Raw genomic sequence first — 24160 nt, 5'->3', positions numbered from 1 at the left:
GCTGCAAGGGTGAGGCTGTGTCCTGCCCTTACGGAGGCATCTCTGCTATAAACTAACTCATTCACCTTCCCTAGGGGGCACAGCAGTAAAGGCTTATAAACTGGGCAGTAGCATGCTTTTTAAGGTCTAGTTCCATATGCCCGCTTTGTGATGAACCTGTCCTCATCTGTCACCATTCACCTTTGGCATTTTGTCTTATTACTCACCTGCAGTGTTTCTATAAGTGTCAAAATATGTGTGCTTTGGAAGTCACGCCCATTAGCAGGAATGACATTGCTGAGAACTCTGTAAATAATTCTTGAAAGATAGAAGTTGGGATAGACTCAGGGGAAAACCTAGTCTGAACCATTATTTCTCCACCATACCTAAGGTCTGGGTAGCTCCCGCCAGCCTCCAATTGACAGCATTTAAAGAAAAAGAATGTCTACTATGAAGGTATGCTGTATTTAGGTTTTGTCGCATAGAAAAAAAGTCGTCTTAGGCAAACCAGAGGAACCTTTTTCTACTAGAGGAAAGAATAAAGTGAGATGTATACATGAGCAACCTCTAGAGCATGGAGCAAGAGAGAACTTAAAACTCATCCTATTTGATGTTCTTTCTTCATGTTCCTAATATGACTTTTGTATGATCCTATTAATTTGTGCATGGGATTTTTGACGCCAGACTGAGTGTCCCAATACAGTGTTTCTCATATTTATTTGTGGGAGTCCAGTGTCATATAGTTAGTGGACTGCTATGAGGCAAACAAAGAGCCAACTCTGTCGGTCCGTTCTTATATTTCAAGTGTTGACAAACTTTTACTTCAAAGGGCCGGATAGTAAATATTTTAAGCTCTGTGGGCCGTATGGTCTCTGTGACAGCTACTCAACTCTGCCATTGTGCATGGAAGCAGCCATAGAAGATATGTAAGTGACTGTACATGGCTGTGTCTTAATAAAATTTACCTACAAAGACAAATAGGGGGCTGGTTTGGAACACAAGTTGCAGTCTGCCAACCCTTGTTCTATGGGAAAACTTGAAAATAGCTAATCATACTTAAGTCTGCAGCCTTTTATTCATGGAAATGTGAATGCATGTATGAAAATGTATAATAGTAGCCTTACCTGTCTCCTTGCCCAGGGCAGGCATTATTAACTGATCCCTAAATTCTTTCCCACTGGACTTCACAACCTATCATGGTGTTCTGGAGGCTCACTGAATCAGTTTGTTTACCATCTTTAAATTACTTCATGTAAAAGCTAGCTGGCTGTGTTCTAAAACTAGCTTTGTCCTAAATCTACTTTTCCTAGTTAAGGCTCCCCAGCAGCCACACACGGGTCCTAGTTCTCACTGCCCTTTCTTTTGCATTAAGGATTCGAATCCTATAAGGTTTGTCTTATGCAGCTGGAAGAGGACACCGAGGTGACTCTAGTCCTGGGCTAAAGATGAAGGGCTGCAAATGAAAGCTTGGGGGCAAGTGATGTGGAGCCAAGCCCTGAAGTCGAGGTAGGATTCAGGAGACACGAACACTAAATAACGGAGTATGATGGACCACAGGGGAAACAAAGCTATCTCCGCTACCAATATGGCTGTGAATTCTGGCTCCCAAACCTTTCTCCAGCACCTGCTGGAACACAGAGTCATCAAAGTCTTCAACCTCCTCTCTGAACCTTTCCTTCTTCTTGCTCTGACTGGAATTTCGATCTCCTCTGAAGACACTCAAGTGGTAGCTAGAGTTTTGCTGTCACTCCACATGCCAGTGTTGGGTAGCTGGGCTCCTTGTTGCTCCAGACAACTATTCCTATTTAAAGTCTTCAACTCCTTTGAAATCATGCCATCAAACTAAGCTTCCTGCTACCTGTCCTTCTTTCAGCCATCAAAAGTTCTGAGTCTCTAATCCTCATTCCTTGAAGCAAGTTTGTATCTGTCTCTCTTCCATTACTATTCCTGCCACTATTTTTATTCAGGCACTCTAGTCTCTCTCTTACTTGGTCTCATCATATTCAATGTGTTTTGTCCTTTGCTTCCTTGGTCATATTATGAACCTTGTCATTGCTATCCCTGTACCTGTCATTGCTATCCCTGTACTTGTCATTGCTATCCCTGTTGTTGTTGTTACCTCCTGTCTTTTTAGTTCACTCCTTCTAGTATCTTGATTCTATCAATTCTTAAAATTCATTATTTCCCCTTTTCCCCATCTTCGATTCAGCAATACATCGTAAGAATCAATCACTCCTTTAGCATATATATTCAACAAGCTTGCCTTTCTTGCTCTCTCTTTCCATTGTACTCATTTGGCAAAACTCCATCACTGGTTAAATCTTACTTTCTACCCTTTCTTTACCTGTACCAAGTAGGTGAATGTGGCTGGGAAGAAACATATAATCATACAAGTTAATTTCCCTTTAGATCAATTACATAAATTTCAAGTGGATACCTGAGCAACCCTACCACCCTACAACATTTCTCTTTCTTAGATAAGTACGTTACCCCTTTTCTTTTTATTTTATTTATTTTTATTTATTATTATTATTATTATTATTATTATTATACTTTAAGTTTTAGGGTACATGTGCACAATATGCAGGTTTGTTACATATGTATCCATGTGCCATGTTGGTGTGCTGCACCCATTAACTCGTCATTTAGCATTAGGTATATCTCTTAATGCTGTTCCTCCCCCCTCCCCCCACCCCACAACAGTCCCCAGAGTGTGATGTTCCCCTTCCTGTGTCCATGTGTTCTCATTGTTCAATTCCCACCTATGAGTGAGAACATGCAGTGTTTGGTTTTTTGTCCTTGCGATAGTTTACTGAGAATGATGGTTTCCAGTTTCATCCATGTCCCTACAAAGGACATGAACTCATCATTTTTTATGGCTGCATAGTATTCCATGGTGTATATGTGCCACATTTTCTTAATCCAGTCTATCGTTGTTGGACATTTGGGTTGATTCCAAGTCTTTGCTATTGTGAATAGTGCCGCAATAAACATATGTGTGCATGTGTCTTTATAGCAGCATGATTTATAGTCCTTTGGGTATATACCCAGTAATGGGATGGCTGGGTCAAATGGTATTTCTAGTTCGAGATCCCTGAGGAATCGCCACACTGACTTCCACAATGGTTGAACTAGTTTACAGTCCCACCAACAGTGTAAAAGTATTCCTATTTCTCCACATCCTCTCCAGTACCTGTTGTTTCCTGACTTTTTAATGATGGCCATTCTAACTGGTGTGAGATGGTATCTCACTGTGGTTTTGATTTGCATTTCTCTGATGGCCAGTGATGATGAGCAGTTTTTCATGTGTTTTTTGGCTGCATGAATATCTTCTTTTGAGAAGTGTCTGTTCATGTCCTTTGTCCACTTTTTGATGGGGTTGTTTGTTTTTTTCTTGTAAATTTGTTTGAGTTCATTGTAGATTCTGGATATTAGCCCTTTGTCAGATGAGCAGGTTGCAAAAATTTTCTCCCATTTTATAGGTTGCCTGTTCACTCTGATGGTAGTTTCTTTTGCTGTGCAGAAGCTCTTTAGGTTAATTAGATCCCATTTGTCAATTTTGGCTTTTGTTGCCATTGCTTTTGGTGTTTTAGACAGGAAGTCCTTGCCCATGCTTATGTCCTGAATGTTATTGCCTAGGTTTTCTTCTAGGGTTTTTATGGTTTTAGGTCTAACATGTAAGTCTTTAATCCATCTTGAATTAATTTTTGTATAAGGTGTAAGGAAGGGATCCAGTTTCAGCTTTCTGCATATGGCTAGCCAGTTTTCCCAGCACCATTTATTAAATAGAGAATCCTTTTCCCGTTGCTTGTTTTTGTCAGGTTTGTCAAAGATCAGATAGTTGTAGATATGCAGCATTATTTCTGAGGGCTCTGTTCTGATCCATTGATCTATGTCTCTGTTGTGGTACCAGTACCATGCTGTTTTGGTTACTGTAGCCTTGTAGTATAGTTTGAAGTCAGGTAGCATGATGCCTCCAGCTTTGTTCTTTTGGCTTAGGATTGACTTGGCAATATGGTCTCTTTTTTGGTTCCATATGAACTTTAAAGTAGTTTTTTCCAATTCTGTGAAGAAAGTCATTGGTAGCTTGATGGGGATGGCATTGAATCTATAAATTACCTTGGGCAGTATGGCCATTTTCACGATATTGATTCTTCCAACCCATGAGCATGGAATGTTCTTCCATTTGTTTGTATCCTCTTTTATTTCATTGGGCAGTGGTTTGTAGTTCTCCTTGAAGAGGTCCTTCACATCCCTTGTAAGTTGGATTCCTAGGTATTTTATTCTCTTTGAAGCAATTGTGAATGGGAGTTCACTCATGATTTGGCTCTCTGTTTGTGATTGGTGTACAAGAATGCTTGTGATTTTTGTACATTGATTTTGTATCCTGAGACTTTGCTGAAGTTGCTTATCAGCTTAAGGAGATTTTGGGCTGAGACAATGGGGTTTTCTAGATATACAATCATATCATCTGCAAACAGGGACAATTTGACTTCCTCTTTTCCTAATTGAATACCCTTTATTTCCTTCTCCTGCCTGATTGCCCTGGCTAGAACTTCCAGCACTATGTTGAATTGGAGCGGTGAGAGAGGGCATCCCTGTCTTGTACCAGTTTTCAAAGGGAATGCTTCCAGTTTTTGCCCATTCAGTATGATATTGGCTGTGGGTTTGTCATAGATAGCTCTTATTATTTTGAGCTACATCCCATCAATACCTAATTTATTGAGAGTTTTTAGCATGAAGGTTGTTGAATTTTGTCAAAGGCCTTTTCTGCATCTATTGAGATAATCATGTGGTTTTTGTCTTTGGTTCTGTTTATATGCTGGATTACATTTATTGATTTACGTATGTTGAACCAGCCTTGCATCCCAGGGATGAAGCCCACTTGATCATGGTGGATAAGCTTTTTGATGTGCTGCTGGATTCAGTTTGCCAGTATTTTATTGAGGATTTTTGGATCAATGTTCATCAAGGATATTGGTCTGAAATTCTCTTTTTTGGTTGTGTCTCTGCCAGGCTTTGGTATCAGGATGATGCTGGCCTCATAAAATGTGTTAGGGAGGATTCCCTCTTTTTCTATCGATTGGAATAGTTTCAGAAGGAATGGTACCAGTTCCTCCTTGTACCTCTGGTAGAATTCGGCTGTGAATCCATCAGGTCCTGGACTCTTTTTGGTTGGTAAGCTATTGATTATTGCCACAATTTCAGAGCCTGTTATTGGTCTACGTTACCCCTTTTCTTCCCTCCCATTCAGCTAATGACCTTACTACTTATTTTACTAAAGAAAACACCTACATGTTCCCATCACAAAATTCACAAACCGACTTCATCGATATAAGAAAACTGCTCTCCTTCCTTTGATAGATGAATTATCTATGCATCTTATCATCTACAGCCAATTCTGCAATGGACTCCTTCCCCTCTGGCTTCCCTCAAGGGCTTTGCTCTTTCAGTGGTCTCTCTCTCTAGTGGCTTATTCCTATCAGCAGAAAACATGCTGTAATAAATTCCTTCAGCCAGAATCCCATTTCAGCTACTCTTCCATTTCTCTGTTCTCCTTCAGAGTAAACTTGTTGAAACAGTTGTCTGTCGTCATTATGTTCCCATCTTCAGTTAGTTTCTTGAACTCATTCCAATTGGACATTTATTCACACTGCTATACTACTGTTCCTCTGTCATTCAGGTTACTGATAATCTCCACTTACTAAATCCAAGTTCATAGTCTTCTGTACTTGATTCAGCAAAGCATTTGGCAGTCGATGACTTCTTTTTCCTTAAGACATTTTCTCCACTTGGCTTCCTAGTCACTCCTCGCATCTCACTGGCTAGTTTCCCCAAATCTCTCTTGCCAAATCCTCTTCCTATTCTCAACTAGGTCATATTTTCTGACCTCTTCTTTAATTATACTAATTGCCTAGAAGATCTCATCCAGTCCTATGGCTTTAAATACCCTCTACATACTTGCGAGTGTCAGATTTATATCTTGAAGCTAAATATATCCAGACTCACATTGAGCTGTCTACTTGCTGTGTCTGTTTGGATGTTTAATTGGCTTAACAGAGCCAAAACCAAACTTTTGATTTTCTCATCTCAATAAATTGGCAACTCTACTTTTCTAATTGTTCAGGACAAAAATTTCAGAGTAATCCTTGGTGCTTATTTCTTTTCCTGTTATATCCCACATCAAATTTGTCCTCCAACCTTATTGCTTTTACCTTGGAGATATATCAAGAATCTGGCTACCTTCATTGCTAATACACTCATCTAAGCTACTATTGCCCCTTGCCAGAATGTTATAACTATTCTCCTGTCTCTTCCAATGTCCCTCCCACAGTTTCTCCTCCCCAGCACAACCAGAATGTTCATTTAAAAATGTCAATGATGAAAATGATCTGGAATTAGATAATGGTGGTTTGTGAGTAAACTAAGATCATTGAATTGTGCACTTTGAAAGGCTGATTATTATGTACATTGTATCTCAAGGAAAAAATGTAAGTCAAATCCTTCTGTCTAGAATCCCCCCACTTCTTTTTATCTAACCCCAAATAGCTTAAAATAGGGTTAGTTTATCTCCAGCACTTGATCTTTGCTTTCATTATACTCTTGCCTGGACCTGGATTTTGCTTCTTTAAGTCCTCTCTACTTCAAAGTCAAGTCTGGTCTTCCTCTTTCAACAAAACCACCCTATACAATGTCTTTTCCTTTGTTTTCCTTGCATTTACACCATCCGTCCAACACTTAAGTCCAAAACTTCCACAGAGTCTTCTTGATTCCTCTCCCTGCACATCTGATCAGTAAGCAAACCTCACTGACTCTTCTTCATCCTATCCATCCTTCCATCTGCACGCTACCATTACCAGACCAAATTGCCATCATCTCCTCTTATCTAAATTATCTGTTTGGCAAACTGTAAAGTGAAACACACAGTAAAAAGTAAAACTCACAGTGTTATTTCCTGGTGTAAAACTTTAATGGTCCTCCATTGTACCCAGTCCACAGGCAAAACGGCCTACTGTATCCTACTGTATATTACCAGGGCCTAGTGATCAGCCCCTTGCCTCTATCTCCAGGCTCATCCTTCTGCCTTTGTGATTCATATTCAAGGTGTAAGCACCCTGAACACACCTCATTTCTCTTGACACCAGGCCTTTGAACACACTGTGTTTTTAATTATTACACTTTAAGTTCTGAGATACATGTGCAGAACATGCAGGTTTGTTACATAGGTATACATGTGCCATGGTGGTTTGCTGCACCCATCATCCCGTCATCTACATTACGTATTTCTCCTAATGCTATCCCTTCCCTGAGCCCCCCACCCTCTGACAGGCCCCGGTGTATGATGTTCCCCTTCCTGCATCCACGTGAACACGCTATTTTATGAGCATACATTTCCTGACTGGTTCATGGCAGTTAAGACTCAGTTTAAGGGTCACTTCTTTGGGAAAACCTTTCTCACCTGGCTGGACCAACTCTGGCAGAGTTGCACACTCAATTCGTTGTTCATCATCTGACTTTTCCACCAGATGGTAAGCTGCATGAGAGCAGGACCATTTGTTTACCCCTATAGTATCCATTCCACATGAAGTGCTCTGTTCATATCAATTAAATTGAATTCTAGCCTCTCCACATGCACCTTTATCTTAAATCCTGTGGCACTTATAGCCTGTACCATTTTACTGAATGTATCACCATGCATTGCCTTACGTTTTTCTGCATTGTAAACCTTTGGAAGCAGGGGCTGACTTGAAAGCTCATGAAGGGAATGTTCAATATACCTATGGGTGCCTGGGGTTCTATACCTGGTAAGTCTCGATGGGGCGGTTTTCCATGTTGAGATCCCAGACTTTAACGGTCAAATAGTCCCTGGTCATGATATACCTCCCACTGTGGCTGAACTTCACATCCGAAATCGAAGAGATAATTTCAGAGAAAAATGATCTGTTGCTTGGATCTTCCGGCTCTTCAAAAACTGCAGAACAAAAGCAAAACAAGACAAATTTAGCAATCCTTATCAACTGACTAACATGTTTGGATTGGCTACGAAGCTAACAGTGTAACTGAGAGTCTTCCTTAAGTAGGGCTGGTGTCTGCAGAATGTAAGTTGCTAATAGGGAACTGTTATCTCTCTGGTAGCAGAAAAAGCTGTCATTAGTTTCTGGATTTTAAATCTCATGGAAGGACTGGCATGGGACCTGTCCCATTCATAGATCTGGCACTGAAAGATCTATGTATCTAACTCTGTTTCTGTTTCCCTTGGTATCTGGGTGTCACTGCACAAAACCTGGAGTCATCTTAAGACAGTTAAAAAAAATTTTTTTTTACAGCTTTAGTGAGATACAATTCGCATACCACAAAATGTAAAGCGTAGAGTTCAGTAGTTTTTAGTATAATCACAAAATCATTGCTATAATCTAAATTTAGAATATGTTCTTTACCTCCCCCCAAAAACTCCATATCCATTGGCAGTTACTTTCCATTCCCTGCTCCTATAGTACTAGGTAAACACCATCTACTTTCTGATTCTCATTGTGGAAATTTCACATAAATGGAATCATAGAATATATGGTCATTTGGGACTGGCTCCTTTTACTTGGCATAAAATTTTCAAGGTTCATCCATGTCGTAGCATGTATCAGGTCTTCATTCTTCCTATGGCTGAATAGTATTCCATTGTATGAATATACCACATTTTGTTTATCCATTTTATGAGCATTTGAGTTGTTTCCACTTTTTAGCTGCTAGGAATAGCACTGCTATGATTATTCATGTAGAAGTTTTTGTCTGGTGATATGTTTTCATTTCTCTTGTTGGCTCACAGTGTTTAATAGTGGAACTTTGGCCAGGTATGGTGGCTCATGCCTGTCTTCAGCACTTTGGGAGGCCTAGGCGGCAGGATCACTTAAACCCAAGATTTCGAGACCAGCCTGGATAACATAGGAAGATCCCATTGCTATAAAAAATTAGCCAGGCATGGTAGGGCTTGCCTGTGGTCCCAGCTACTTGGGTGGATGAGGCAAGAAGGATTGCTTGAGCCAAGGAAGGTGCAGTGAGCTACTGTTGGGCCACTGCACCCCAGCCTGGGCAACAGATCGAGATCCTGTCTTCAAAAAAGGAAGAAATAAAAAAAAGTGGCACTTTCTTACTGGACTGCCTTGGGTCTAAGCCTGTCATTTACTTGTTGTGTGACCTTAGGCAAGATACTTCTCTGTGCCTTAGGTCTCTTTATATGTAAACTGTAGCTATATGATGTCTTTTTAAAATTAACAAAATTTCTAAATTTGTATAAACTTAAGTGTGGTTTTGTTACATGGATATATTGCATAGTGATGAGGTCTGGGCTTCTAGTGTAACCATTAGGCAAATAGTGTGTACTGAACCTACAGTGTCTTTTGTGTGGATTGTCTATTTGCACTGATATCCAGGCTCTTATTATCTCTCTCAATAGCTTCAGCTGATTTCCACTTACAGGAAAAAGGCATGGCTTCTCAATATGTTATTGGAGCCCATCATAAACTGCCTCTAATTCTTTCTACCTCGATTTTAAGTTAGATGTATAGAGTATATCTTGATGTTTCCCACTTCTATTCATTGCCTGATTCTTTCTTCATTGATCCAAATACTCTTTGATGCATGTACCTCATCTACTACATATTATTTCACCCCAAATGATCTTTTCTTTTCTCTGAAGCCCTATCATGCTTGGTCTGGCCATTTATTTAGTATTTGCTCAGGTACTCTCTTACAATGGAACTATCATTTTTCACATTATTATTATTAACAATTCATGAGTTTGTTTTATCTCTTCAACTAGGACATAAGCTTCCTGAGAACAGGATTTTGGTCTTATCTTCGTATTCAGAGTCTTACAAATGTTCAATGAATATTTGTTGCTTCACTGGAGCCAAAGCCAGATAAATTAACAGATTCTTTGCCTTCTGGGTGCTTAGCATGTATAGTATTCCGTTGAAACATATGCATTTGCTGACATTCAATTATTTTTGACCTACAAAGATAGCAATTGTGCATGGCTAAACCTAATAAGGGTTTATATCACAATTTTAGGCTGAACCAAACACTGGCCTGCAGGTTGCTGAGTTAAGTTATCCTCCAAGACTACTTCTTTCCTGCCTGCTCAATGCACTTACATAGTCAGTAATGAATTCTATATAAAGAACCCAAGTATATAATAAGTTGCTGAATTAAACCGTGAACTAAGCCAAAATGTTAATTTTCACAGAAGCATTGAAGAGAATAGCAACAAAAACCCTGATCAATCAGAATTGAAATTGCAAAAATTTAGAAAAAAATCGTTGAAACAGAAAAACATGGCTCATTACAGCCTCTGACCCAATGTCTTAGTCTCTGCCCTCATCTTTTGGGCTTCAGCTGAGTATTAGTGAAGGCCCCTGGATTCTGATTGGTATCTTCATAGATGAGAACTAGATAGGAAGAAAATCTTCATATTAATTTCAACTAACAGCCATCTCATTAGTATTGGAGGCTTGGAAATTCCAAGTAAAACACCTGACCCAGAGGCAGTAAAGTGGATGGGCTTAGCAAATTGTGCTCTGGAGTCATCAATTCCTGCCTCTGTCAGTTACTAGCTGTGATCATTTTATTTACTACTCCAGCTTTAGTTTTCCCAGCTGCAAAATGAGGAGCCACATTGCTTGGCCTGCAAGCTTGGTACACAGTAGGTTCTCAATGCATGTCATCACTATTTTCATTTTCAGCATGCACTGCTTCTGTGCTGGCCAGTCATATCTCATTCATCAAGACTCTTGAGAATTTGGGACCAAGGAGTACAGAACCTGCAGACTATTTAAAAGACACAAAGAATGTTTACATTTTCTCTTTTTTAAACTCAAATCTATTTAAAAATGTTTAAATCGACAACAAAATTGTATATATTTATGGTGCCTTTCAATGTTATACATAGGAATCTGTTTCCCAAATACTTGGCATATTTGGAAGCCAGTGTAGCAACACTGTAAAGCCTCACAATGACACCTTCACAAGATGGATGTGAAATGAAACATGACAATTCTTCAATCAACCTACCACTATTTATTTGTGGAGTGCCGGCTTTAGGTAGCACACAGAGGGCAAGGCACAGATAACATACCGGCATAGCACTTTGTAGTTCATGACATATCTATGTATATTCAAGTTTTAATAGCAACTCCAGGAATTATTTTCATTCCTTGGGTAATAGCATTTAATAGTATTAATAATTACTGTTGATGGGAAGCTTATAATACTACAGGCCCTGTGCTTTACTTAGTTGTTAAAACAGCCTATGAAGTAGGAATTATGATTCCTCATTTTATATATGTGGATAACTAAGGCACAGAGAGGTTTTATAACCAGTCCAGGGACACACTGAGATACAGCTGCATTTTGAACTCATGTCTATCTGACTTCAAAATCTTTGTTCTTAATCATGATGCCATGTACAAGACCTTGCTGTGCATTCATTTATAAGTTAAGTGTCTTGTATGCACAGGCACACACACACATGCACAATACAGTATATTAGCTAGAGTCCACAAATAAAAAGTATTTGGATATGTGCCAGGCCCTGTACCAAATGCTAAAGACACAATAATGAACAAGATAGATCCATCACTACTCCTACTGAGCTCACAGGATAGAGGAGGGACAGATGTGTAGCAATCACACAAATGTAGTTACAGTTGTGAATAAGTGAGATTTTACTGTGTTATCAGAGGGAAATCATGGTGCTATGGAACTGGCTAGTGGAAGGTAAATGGAACACCAGTGTGTGTTCCATAAAATTTACTTCTCATGCCCCCTGCAATATCAGAGATGTGCAAAATTTGTTGAACATGTAGTACAACGGTATCTGGTGCCTGAGTGATAGAACTTGAGACAAATCAACACTAGCATTTCTCCTGGAGACCCTTGGTTTGGCATGACAGTAGAGAATCTGCTGACCTGCACAGTTTCCAATTAGCTACCAGAAAATAGAGATATTGAGAGGAGAGAGGAAGAGAACTAAGGGGGAGACAAGAAGAGCTTTGCTCCCTTTGTGAGGAAGCAGTCTTGGTGAGAATCCTGACATACCCCCAGAGGCTAGGACTGGGCTGTCAGGTTCACCAACAGGAGCGTATGTCTTGGAGACCCCAGTAGTAAAATGAGATTTGCTACCACTTCTTGGTCCTCAAGCTTTGCATACATTATTGCATTTAATGCTCAAACTTCTAAGGAAGGTACTGTCACTCTTCTCATTTGTAGATAAGGAGACAGACCAGGAGGAAAGGTTCAGTAAGTCACCCAGGATCATGCAGCTAGGCAGCAGCAGAGATGGGCTCTTGACTCTGCCCATCTGTCACACCACCTCCACAACTAGGCCTTGCCTTGTCAATATTGTTTCCCTGTTCAAACAAGTCAAACCAGGATTCCTCACATTCTAGATATACCTTGTATATTCCCACTTTTTGTGCCTCTGCTGCTCCTCACCTCTTCCTGTGCCCATCCAGGTACATTGGAAAGAACATCAGACTCAGGGATGCTGGGCTGGAATCCAGGCTGGGCGTAAGTCCAGGCTGGCTTTTAATAATACCTATCATCTATTGAGCTCTTGTGCTGTGTGCTCTACATGTATTAACTCACTCACTATTCATAGGTATTAGTACTTTCTCTTTTCCACAAATTAGTCTAATCAGTCAACTCAGGCACAACTCACAGCTAGTAGGAACAGAGCCAGAATTTGAACTCAGTATACTTCCAGCTTATGTTCTTAACCTCTGTCCTACTCTCTTTCATCTGCGTGGCTTTCAGCAACTGTCAATTCTCTGGGCCTGTTTCCTTCTCTGTAATACGAAGGAGTTAGGGTTGTCTACCAGGTCCCTCCCAGCTCTTAGATTCTAAAATCTATGAAATTCCACTGGCTTTTCAATTTCCTTTTCCTAATCCCCACTACTCTAGGTAGCCTTTCCAAAGTGACTTCAGCAAAATGTTCAACTTGTGATGTCAGGCATTCCAGATTCCAAAGTCAAATAAGCTTGGGAAACCTTGACAATTTTGGGAGTTGACAACGCAATCACCCTATTGTTGGGGCATTATAGAATGTTCAGCAACATATCTGGCCTGTACTCACTAGATCTGCTCTGCTGACTCCATCCGCCCACATGTGGCTACCAAAAATGTCTCTAGATATTGCCAAATGTTCCCCAGGGGGCATGACTGCCCCTGGTTGAGAATCACTGCTTTAATCCTACTTCAGAGTATTATTTGATCATACCTTTCTCCCCACTCCATTTTATTTTTATTTGGCAAATCATTTGCAGCTCAGTGTTTCTCTAGTACAGGCTTCCTCAGAATAACTTTGGGTTAGATTGCTATGGTCAAAAGCAACTGAATACTGCCTTTAAAATTCCATAGGCTATCTTATGTGCCTTGTGCAGATGTGTTTTCTGTTATAACATGTACATATATGAATACATCTCCATGGAGCTGTAAGTATCTTGTGGGAGAGGGCTCAGATGACTGGGTAAATAAATAAGTTTCCAGAATCTGGGGAAAATCTTGAATTCAGTAATTCAAGAATTCAAAAATAAGAGAAAGAATTAAGAAGAAGACTGCCAACTTTAGAGAAACCTAAAGTGAAACAGCATTCATCACAACTGGAACAAGGGCAGAAAGGAGGCATTCAGCGAGCTGGTTGTGGACCCTGGGGATAGGAGAAGAGAGAGATTAGGTAACCATAGGTGCAGGCTGTTACTGGATGTGGCTCCTTTCTCTTGATCTTACACTGGACCTTCATTAATTTCACAGGAACTCATGCCTATGTAGAGGGGTTAGGAGGGGCCCAAGGCCACTAACAAACAGCTGATCTTGAAGGCCTGTTCACTCTGTCTTAGATGGTGTGTTGACTAACAGTATAGGTGGTTCCAGACTCAGTGGCCTGGGTTGAAACTCCAGCTTTGCTGCTTATAAATGATGGAGCTTTGAACAAGCAGCCTGACTCCTTCCAAGCTTCATTTAATGGAGATAATAGTAGTACCTATATTCTAGGATGGTTGTGAGGATAGATGAGATCTTGCTTGTGAATCACTTAGCAAAGTGTCTGTACCCAAAACAATAGGGAAGGCAGCAGTAATGCAGAATTAGGCATTGCTTAAGGCAAGCCTGGTGTGCAATGAGTCCAAAAGCCTAAAGTGTTTTTCCGTTTGAGGCAGATCTTAAGAACCAGTTGTGATACTGATTTCTGGGTCTTCTTTCTGGGCTGTGACACAGACACATACTAGCTTGTTTCTGAACTATCCCTTGAAATACACCCTCCTTGGTCCAAGTCTGTCTTATTTCAATGTCACCCCCACCGTGGCTGTGATGATGCGGGCAGATGAGAGGGAGTGTACAGGAAACAAGCCAGGGGGACATGAGGGTCCGCTCTCGATGAAAAAGGAACAGCCTCGGAATCATGCGCAGGGCTTTAAATTGCTCACTTCTGCTGACATTTCTTCTACAGGGAAGCGCGGCTGGCACGTTTTTCCGTTTGGAGACATGGTTGACAATTTCTCCATAATGGGGACACAACTGGCAATTTTCCTACAGAGTGAGGCAGATGGCAATTTTCCTTCAGAGACATGCAGGCAACAGTTTTGCCCCTGGAGAGAAAAGCCTCGCCGATTGAGATGCAGCCAGTAATTTTTACTATACAGAAGACACATCCAATAATTTTGCCCAGTGAGAGAAACGGCCAACAATTTTCCCACAGAGGGTAAGAACTCCCTCGGACTGACAATGCTGGCCTTTATCCAGCTGAGGACAGTGAGAGAAGAGGTTTAAGATTTAATTAGTGGCTACTGTGCTACCAGGGGCCTAATGACATAGTCTCCAGACACGGATTGGAGACTACAAATTTAGATCGTATTAAGACTCAGATGAAGGATTCTGAATTGGGAAATAATGAAACCAAATTGCTTAACCCTTGCAGTTTGCTTTTCATACAGCCCTCCATTAATTCAACAATTGTTTGACAGTGACCCTTTAACAAGACAAGGCATACAATGCATAGCGTGATGAAGAATGAGAAGTTAATCTAGAAGAAATTATATTGGTCCCTAAGTTTTACACAACTTTTCAAAATAATTCTGCATCTACTATATACTTCTTTTACAACATGTCTTATAACAACTAATCATTCATTCAAAGTTAAGAAATAATGAATCAAAACCTTTTTTTTCCCAGACAGGAAAAACAGACCAAAAATTCACAGTGGGGAGAAGTGAGGAGCAAATGGGCTGGTGTGACCAAGAAAGATTTAATAAGAAGCTGAGCCTTAAACGATCAATAAGCACTGGATAGATAAGAGGTTAGTACATATTTTAGGCTTTGAGGGCCATTTGGTCTCCATTACAACTGTTTAACTCTGCCTTTGTAGTGTGAAAGCAGCAGAGACAATATGTAAACAGATGAGCATGTACCCCACACGAAGGCTTTGCATATGGACATTGAAATTTCAATTTTGTATAATTTTTATGTGTCAAAAAACACTATTCCTTTTTGATTTCTTCAACGATTTGAAAATGTAAAAATATTATTCTTTGCTAGAGTTGTAAAAAAGAAAAGTTGTGAGTCAGACTATGGCTGTATGCCATAGTTTGCTGAGCCCTGATAATGGTGTTTGAGCGGTAAGAGGGGGAATCCTATCTAGACAGGGGAATCAGCATGAATAAATGCCTGGGGTGATCAATGCATTTTTGTGGGACAGTGGGCCCCTAGGACTGGTAGCACCATGAGATCATGTAGAAGGGCTGGAAGACGAGATTTCTGCTTAAACTGCAAATTGCTTTCCTAAACTACATTTCTCAGGATGGTACATGAGAATGGACTTAGGAGTCAGACATACTGGGGCTAGAACCTGGGCTTCATCACCTCCAGGTTGGATTGTCTTTGTCAATTTTCCTTATCTTGTTAAGATGCAGCTTATCTTTAAAATGTAGACATCAATATCTTATTTGCATGGTTATAAAAATCAAAAGAGATAAAAGCAAATAAGACATGTAGCACAGGACAGGCGTGGTAGCTTACACCTGTAATCCCAGCGCTTTGGGAGGCCGAGGCAGGCCGATCACGAAGTCAGGAGCTCGAGACCAACCTGGCCAATATGGTGAAACCCCATCTCTACTAAAAATACAAAAATTAGCTGGGCGTAGTGGCACGTGCCTGTAGTCCCAGCTACTTGGGAGAAGAATCGCTTGAACCCAGGAGGTGGAGTTTGCAGTGAGCCAAGATCGTGCCACTGCATTCCAGCCTGAGCCACAGAGTGAGACTCCGTCTTGAAAACAAAAACAAACAAGGCATGTAGCACAGTGCCTGGTACACTGTCAGAAGTCCCCAAGCCAATAACAAACATTTAAAGAAGAACTAATGTCAATTCTACTCCAATTGTTACAAAAAATAGAGGAGGGAATACTTCTAAACTCCTTCTGTGAGGCCAGTATTACCCTGATACCAAAACCGGACAAAGACATATCAAGAGAACTATAAGCCAATATCCCTGATGAATATATACAAAAATCCTCAACAAAATACTAGCAAACTGAATTCAACAATACATTAAAAAGATCATTCATCATGACCAAGTGGAATTTATCCCAGGGATGCAAGACAGTTCACCATATGAAAATCAATCAATGATGTGATATGTCATATCAACAGAATGAAGGAGAAAAACCCTCAAAAAACTGGATATAGAAGAAACGTACCTTAAAATAATAAAAGTCATATATGACAGAGCCACTAGTATCATGCTGAATGGGAAAAAAACTGAAAGCCTTTCCTTTAAGATCTGGAACACGACAAAGATGCCCACTGTCACCAGTGTTGCTCAACATAGTACTGAAAGTCCTAGATAGAGCAATCAGACAAAGAAAGAAAGAAAAGGCATCCAAATTGGAAAAGAAGAAGTAAAATTATCCTTGTTTGCCAATGATATAATCTTGTATTTGAAAAAACTTAAATATGCCACCAAAAAACTATTAGAACTGAAAACAAATGCAGTAAAACTGCAGGATACAAAATCAAGATACAAAAATGATCTCAACAGCAAATAATCTCAAGAAATTAAACCCATTTACAACAGCTACAAATTAAAAACCCAGGAATTAACTTACCCAGAGAAGTAAAAGGTCTCTACAATGAAAATTAAAAAACAAACACTGATGAAAGAAACGGATGGAAAGATATTCCATGTTCATGAATTGGAAGAATCAATACTGTTAAAATGTCCATGCCACCCAAAGCAGTCTACAGATTTAATGGAATCCCTATCAAAATACCAATGACTTTCTTCACAGAAATAGAAAAAACAATCCTAAAATTTAAATGAAACCACAAAAGACCCAGAATAGCCAAGGCTATCTTAAGCAAAAAACAAAACTGGAGGAATCACATTACCTGACTTCAAATTATACTACAGAGTTACAGTAACCAAAACAGCATGGTGCTGGCATAAAAATAGACATATAGATCAATGGAACACAAGAACTTAGAAACAAATCTGTATATCTACAGTGAACTCATTTTCAACAAAGGTGCCAAGAACATACACTGGGGGAAAAGACAGTCTCTTCAACTATTGGTGCTAGAAAAACTGGATATCTATATGCAAAAGAATGAAACTAGATCCCTATCGCTCAACATATACAAAAGTCAAATAAAAATGGATTGAAGACTTAAATCTAAGACCTTAAAGCATGAAACTACTACAAGAAAACATTGGGGAAAGTCTCCAGGACATTGGACTGGGCAAATATTTCTTGAGGGTTACCCTACAAGCACAAGCAACCAAAGCAGAAATGAACAAATGGGATCAAGTTAAAACATTTCTGCACAGCAAAGGAAACAATCAACAAAATGAAAACCCATAGGATGAGGGAAAATATTTGCAAACTACCCATTTGACAAGGGATTAATCACCAGAATATAGAAGGAGCTCAAACAATTCTATAGGAAAAAAAATCTAACCCATTTAAAAAAATGAGCAAGTGATATGAATAGATATTTATCAAAAGAAGACATACACATGGCAGATAGGCATACAAAAAAGAGTTCAACATCATTGATCATTAGAGAACTGCAAATCAAAACTACAATTAGATATCATCTGACCCTAGTTAAAATGGCTTTCATCTAAAAGGCAATAATGCTGACGAGGATGTAGAGAAAAGGGAACACTTGTACATTGTTGGTGGGAATGAAAATTTGAACAACCACTATGAATAACAGTCTGGAGATTCCTCAAAAAACTAAAAATTGAGCTACTATATGATCCAGCAATCCCACTCCTTAGGTATATACCCCAAACAAAGAAAATCAGTATACTGAAGAAGTATTTGCACTGCCATGTTTGTTGCAGCACTGTTCACAATAGCCAAGATTTGGAAGCAACCTAAGTGTCCATCAACTGATGAATGGATAAAGAAAATGTGGTACTTATATACAATGAAGTACTATTCAGTCATAAAAAAAGAATGAGATCCTGTCATTTGCAACAACATGGATGGAACTGCAGGTCTTTATGTTAAGTGAAATGAGCCAGGCACAGAAAGGCAAACTTCGCATGTTCTCACTTATTTATGGGAGCTAAAAATCAAAACAATTGAATTCATGGAGATAGAGAGTAGAAGGATGGTTACCAGAGGTTGTGGGGCAGGGGGAAGTGGGTTAATGGTTAATGGGTACAAAAAAAAAGAAAGAATGAATAAGAACTAGTATGTGATAGCACAACAGGGTGATTATAGTCTATTAATTTAATTGCACATTTAAAAATAAACGACTACAACCAGATTGTTTGTAACATAAAGAATACATGCTTGAGGTGATGAATATACCGTTTACCCCAATGTGATTATTACTCATTGCATGTGTGAATCAAAATATCTCATGTACCTCATAACTATATACACCTCTGTACCCATAAAAAGATGTCAACAAGTTCTAGTGACACACACCATTCAAACAACAGGTATTGAGTACCCAGTGTATATAAAGCACTATGATAGGTGCTAGGGTTACAAGAGTGAGCAAGAGATATACCATGCCTGTGCTCCCTCAACAAAGAGTGGGGCTTCTTATCTACCATGGCTGGGGCTTCCTCTCATCTCTCTCTCTCTCTTTTTTTTTTGAAGCGGAGTCTCACTCTGTCGCCGAGGCTGGAGTGCAGTGGCGTGATCTCGGCTCACTGCAACCTCTGCCTCCTGGGTTCAAGCAATCCTTGTGCCTCAGCCTCCCGAGTAGCTGGGATTACAGACGTGCGCCACCACACCTGGCTAATTTTTGTAGTTTTAGTAGAGATGGGGTTTCACCATGTTGGCCAGGCTGTCTCCAACTCCCGACCTCAGGTGATCCACCTGCCTTGGCCTCCCAAAGTGCTGGGATTACAGGAGTGAACCACCATGCCCAGCCATCTCTTGAAGGAAGAAAAGTTGCTCAATTCCCCTGTAGTAGGCAGAATAATGCCACTGCTCCCATCCCCAAATATGTCTACACCCTAATCCCTAGAACCTGTGACCATGTTATGTTACATGACAAGGGGGAATTAAGGTTGCTAATCAGCTAACCTTAAGACAGATTACGTTAGATTATCTGAGTGGGCTCAGTGTAATGACCATGGTCCTTATAAGTGAAATAGGAAGGCAAGAGGGTCAAGGTCTGAATAACCCCATATGAGAAAGACAAGACAAGACTGGTCACTGCTGGCTTTGAAGATGGAAAGGTGCCATGAGCCAAGGGAGGCAGGCAGCCTCTCGAAGCTGGAAAAGGCAAGTAGCCATTCTCCCCTAGAACCTCCAGACAGGAGCACAGCCCTGCTGACACCTTGACTTTAGCCCAGTGAGACCCATTTCCGACTTTTCACTTACAGAACTGTAAGGAAGTTAATCAATTTGTGTTATTTTAAGCCACTAAGTTCATTACGTATGTGATAATTTGTTACAGCAGTGATAGAAAATGATCCTCCTCCATTTGTCAACAAAGGGAGGGCTCAAAGTTCATGAGTTCCCCCTTTAACTCTGCAAAGCCGCTGTTATTTCCCTGCACCCCAGGGCCAGTTCCCTTTCAGCAGCTGCCCCTATACAGCTGGACAGGGAAGGCAGGCCAGAGCGGGCTGCTTCTGGGCAGAGGCCATGAGAGGCTCACTGTCCAAGGGAGCTGGTGAACCCCAGCTCAGCCACTCTTTCCTCCCAGCATTCCTGCTGCTGGTGCTGTACACCCATAAGCCGACACAGTTCAGAGAAACCAGAGCCCAGCGGCTGCAAAGGCAGAGCAAGCCAAACTCCTCAGAGACATCAGGGCTTAGCAGCAGAACATGAAACGACCTGCAATCCTACCATGTGCTAAATATTTGAATCTTCCCAAAGCAACGTCACTTTGTGCTCAGACATCTACAGTGACTCTGAGTGGCTGATAGCCAACAGTCCTACCCCCTTGTCCTGGTTCAGGGGCTCCATACCAAGCCCTAGGTCAGCATTCCAATATTACTTTCTACTTCATTCTGCTGAAATGCTCCATTGAGGTCTGACCCGTCTACTACTCATTGGTACCAGAGTTGAAGAACTCCTACCTCCAGGGGCCAGGCAGGTAGTGAAATAGGTGACACATTCATGGGTAGAAATAGGGAACAGTAGGGACTGTGGCAAACTAGAGGAGTGTCCACACCCTATAAAAGGGGCAGTTTCCACCTGAGGTCAGCAGTTCGAAGCCAGCCTGGCCAACAAGGCAAAACCCCATCTCTACTAAAAAAAAAAAAAAGAAAAGAAAAAAATACAAACATTAGCTGGGTACGGTGGTGTATTCCTATAATCCCAGTTACTCCAGAAGCTGAGGCAGGAGAATCACTTGAACCTGGGAGGCGGAGATTGCAGTGAGCTGAGATCACACCATTGCACTCCAGCCTGGGCGACAAAGCAAGACTGTCTCAAAAACAAACCCAAAATACAAACAAACAAAACAATAAAGGGGCAGTTTCCACTCTGCTCCGGCTGAGTGCGGCCATGCGGAAATGGCGCTCCAGCATAGCCAGATTGTCTAATTTGTAAAGTCTAAATTTTTTTGAGGAACTCTGATTTTTTCATGTTAGCAACTAACTAAAGAAACTTGAGTGTGTGATCAAACATACATCCTCTGTAAGCTATGCAGGCCACAACCTGTGACCTGATTAACTCCCTGCAATGATGAAGGTGATATCTGTGGTGCACTGGCATGTGCTGGGGCTGGATCCATGCTCCTTCCCTAGCCTCTCCCTGCTCCCCTGTTTCTCTGGCTCCTATTCAACCTTCAGGGCTCACTGTCTTTTTCTAGAAAGCCTTCCTGGACAATCTCAGCCCATTGCATCCTTTCTTCCTTACTGGTTAATTTGGTCACCTTCTAATCTTCCTCCTATTATTTTTAAATATTATTTGTTCAGGATTCACAATGAGTTAAGAAATTTTAGTTCAGGGAATTGGCCCCACAGAAAGGCAACACCAGTGATAACAAGAGCACCTGTTACCTGCCAGGCACCATCTAGGGTAAGAATTATCTCTATTTTATGGCTGAGGAAACAGAGGCTTGGAGAGATGGGGACCCAAAGGACCATATGGTCCCTGAGTGAGCCCAGCATCGGAAGGCTCATTATCTGTGGGGTTAGAACTTTCTTACGAAGGAGGCTCAGCTGGAATCTGATCTAAAGAAAGGGGAAGCGAAAACCTGTGTTTGGCTTAGGGTTCGCTTGTCAATCTAAAGACTGAATTTGGGCTACTATGTACAGACAAGTTCATTAATTGTGGGTCTGTTTTTCTTTTGTGAGGAATAATCATTTATTAGCCAAGCGGGACTGGTGCCTTTTTGAGAACTGTCATTCTGGAAAGATATTGATTGAAGGAGGCCTCTGAGCACATTCTCTCCAGCAGGCAGCCGTAAGGGAGGCGGCTGCAGTGCAGACAAGATGATGAGTTGGCAGTGAGCATCTCGACAGGAGCCTAATGAAGAAATCTGGTAACAGCGAGGGCTGGCTTTATGAGCACTCATATTTGGTCTTTCACTCTCTGCAAGGTTGGTGAGTGGCAAAGGTGTCCATGGGCCTCTACCTCCCACTGTGGAATTACACATTCCTACAGCCAGTGGGCTCCGGGAACCCAGTGGCAGCATCCCCAGGCCCCTGGGCCCACTCCACACATCACAGGCTAGAGACTTCTTATCTGCCTCCTTTCTCACGTCTCTCCCCCCGAGATAGCATGCTCTTCCCTCCCTCCCTCTCATAATTTGTTCCCAACAGGTAGCTTTGTGCAGCTACTCCAAGAGAAGCCCGAACTCCCTGGGGAGCCTCTGCCCAGGTGGAAGAGACCTCGAGTGGCCATTATTAGGGGTGATTGCTAGGAAGCTGGTTGCCATGGCACCGCAGAGGCCAGTGCTGAACTCCCAAGCTGTCCCCGTTTCCCAGGCTGTCTACATAATCACTGCAATGAGAGGCACAGGCACAGAAAGGGAGAGAGGAGCAGCTCCCCAGACAGTGATCTCCCTGCAGAGCAAGGTGAGCAGTTCACAGCTGAGTATGACAGTCCATCTTGGCATGGGCCAAGCACTGCCTGGAGGGACCCTGGTGTGGGCTGGTCACTGCTTCACTGTCTTCTCATGGATCAGGCACTCTGCCTCTGTGTTCCCAGTACTGGTTTTCTACAGGAAAACACCGCTTCTAATCCACTGATCTGTTTCTTAAAGGTTCCTGGAGTTTGCAAACATCGAGTAGTGATAGTCTTCCATCTGCCAGGCACTGCGCTAAACTCTATGGAGACAAAGAAATGATGCTCAGAGAGTCACTTGCCTTTGGTCACAGGCTAAGAAGAGGCAGAGCTAGGATGTAAACCCAACTCTGGCTCTATGGCATCTCATATAGCATCATTTTTCCTCCAGTCCTCTGACTAGAAAGGGTGGCCCCTTCAACCTGGTGCTGAGAACAGACACTGGCTGCCCCATACCTCTGAGGGCATGGTTCCAGCAAATAGAAATTGGACTGGCAAGGATTCAACCGCTGGTTTGGGCTTCATTAGCTTCATTGTGATCTCACCAACCACAGAGAATTAACCAGAGTGGAGCCATCTCTTCACAGACTTAACACAATGTACCGGGGCAATGTGGAGAACAGCCACTGAATTTATCGAGTGCCTACTACCTGATAGGCCCTCCCACTGGCTCCATACATGCCATTAACATGTGGGCTATCCTTCCCTTCCACAGTCACTCTAGAACTTGAGGCCACTGTCCTCTGATGCAGAGAGAAGATACATTTTACAATCACTGTAGACAATAAAGGCTTTATCTATTAGCAAGCACTTTTGCTTAATGACTTGGTTATGGGGAAAGAGAGACAGGTTGTACTTGGCTCTCATTTTGCACTTGGTTAGAGAGTAAGAGGCCTGTCCATCTCCACTGCTGCTCAGGTACTTCCTCCCCGTGTACTCTAGCACTCCCCCAGCAGGTTCTGTAGAAACACAGACCCCCAGGCCTGGGCAGACTCTACCAGAAAAATACTTGTGTTCCTCTGCGCTCTGCCTAGTACGTGGCTTTCCCTGGCTACCTCTCCTACAGGCCTGGGGAGGCAAAGATGGGAAGTGTTTATAGGGATTATCTATTGACAACATTCAACTTTAGGCCTGGGTTCAAGCTCCCTCTACCTTTGCCTAGATCTTTGACTTTGTGTAAACAACATGCTTTTTCTGGGCCCAACTTTCTCATCTGTAACTCCAAGTTTATGAATTGTTTTGATAATAAAATACTAAAAAATATTGAGTGTTTACTCTGGACCAGACATTTCACTGAATCTGCACAACAATCCAGTAATGCATGTTCCATTATTGTCCCCATTTTATAGAGGTAGACACTTAGCTGTACAGAGGGTAAATCCAAGGAGTTAAGTCCAAGTTACCCACACCTGGGCTTGTCTGACCCCAGAACCAGCACTATTGACCACTATGATATACAACCTCTTTCTATCTTCATTAAAGCCAAGTTTCCAAGCCACAGGAATCTCACAAATACCTATAACTGGCCTTTACGAACCTCAACAGAGTATCTGAAAGCCACCTAGTGGCTGGAAGTTGTTCAGTAGGATTTGAAATTCTCTAAAAGGTAAAATCGTTCCCATATTCCAGGCTCTGCTCCCTCTCCCCGT

The 24160-nt window shown here is 41.4% G+C and overlaps 1 protein-coding gene and 1 long non-coding RNA gene across 16 annotated transcripts in view; one reads left to right on the top strand and one right to left on the bottom strand.

Annotated features, from left to right (window-relative positions):
• Window positions 1-24160, bottom strand: part of PPP2R2B (protein phosphatase 2 regulatory subunit Bbeta) — a 500674-nt gene that overhangs the window by 5740 nt on the left and 470774 nt on the right. For all 15 annotated transcript variants that reach the window (XM_055285753.1, XM_055285747.2, XM_055285749.2 and 12 more), the window contains one exon: window positions 7782-7951. In XM_055285753.1, the coding sequence (XP_055141728.1) occupies window positions 7782-7951 (170 nt within the window). The remainder of the gene's footprint in view (window positions 1-7781; window positions 7952-24160) is intronic.
• LOC134737105 (uncharacterized) lies at window positions 15079-22523 on the top strand. The gene is made up of 3 exons (XR_010121685.1): window positions 15079-15322; window positions 21800-21987; window positions 22268-22523. It is a non-coding gene; the product is annotated as an uncharacterized lncRNA (long non-coding RNA).

This window comes from Symphalangus syndactylus, chromosome 7 (assembly GCF_028878055.3).
Source record: "Symphalangus syndactylus isolate Jambi chromosome 7, NHGRI_mSymSyn1-v2.1_pri, whole genome shotgun sequence".
In the NCBI taxonomy this organism is placed as follows: Eukaryota; Metazoa; Chordata; class Mammalia; order Primates; family Hylobatidae; genus Symphalangus; species Symphalangus syndactylus.
Note: the sequence above shows the minus strand (reverse complement) of the source record. Positions and strands in the feature narration are given on the sequence as shown.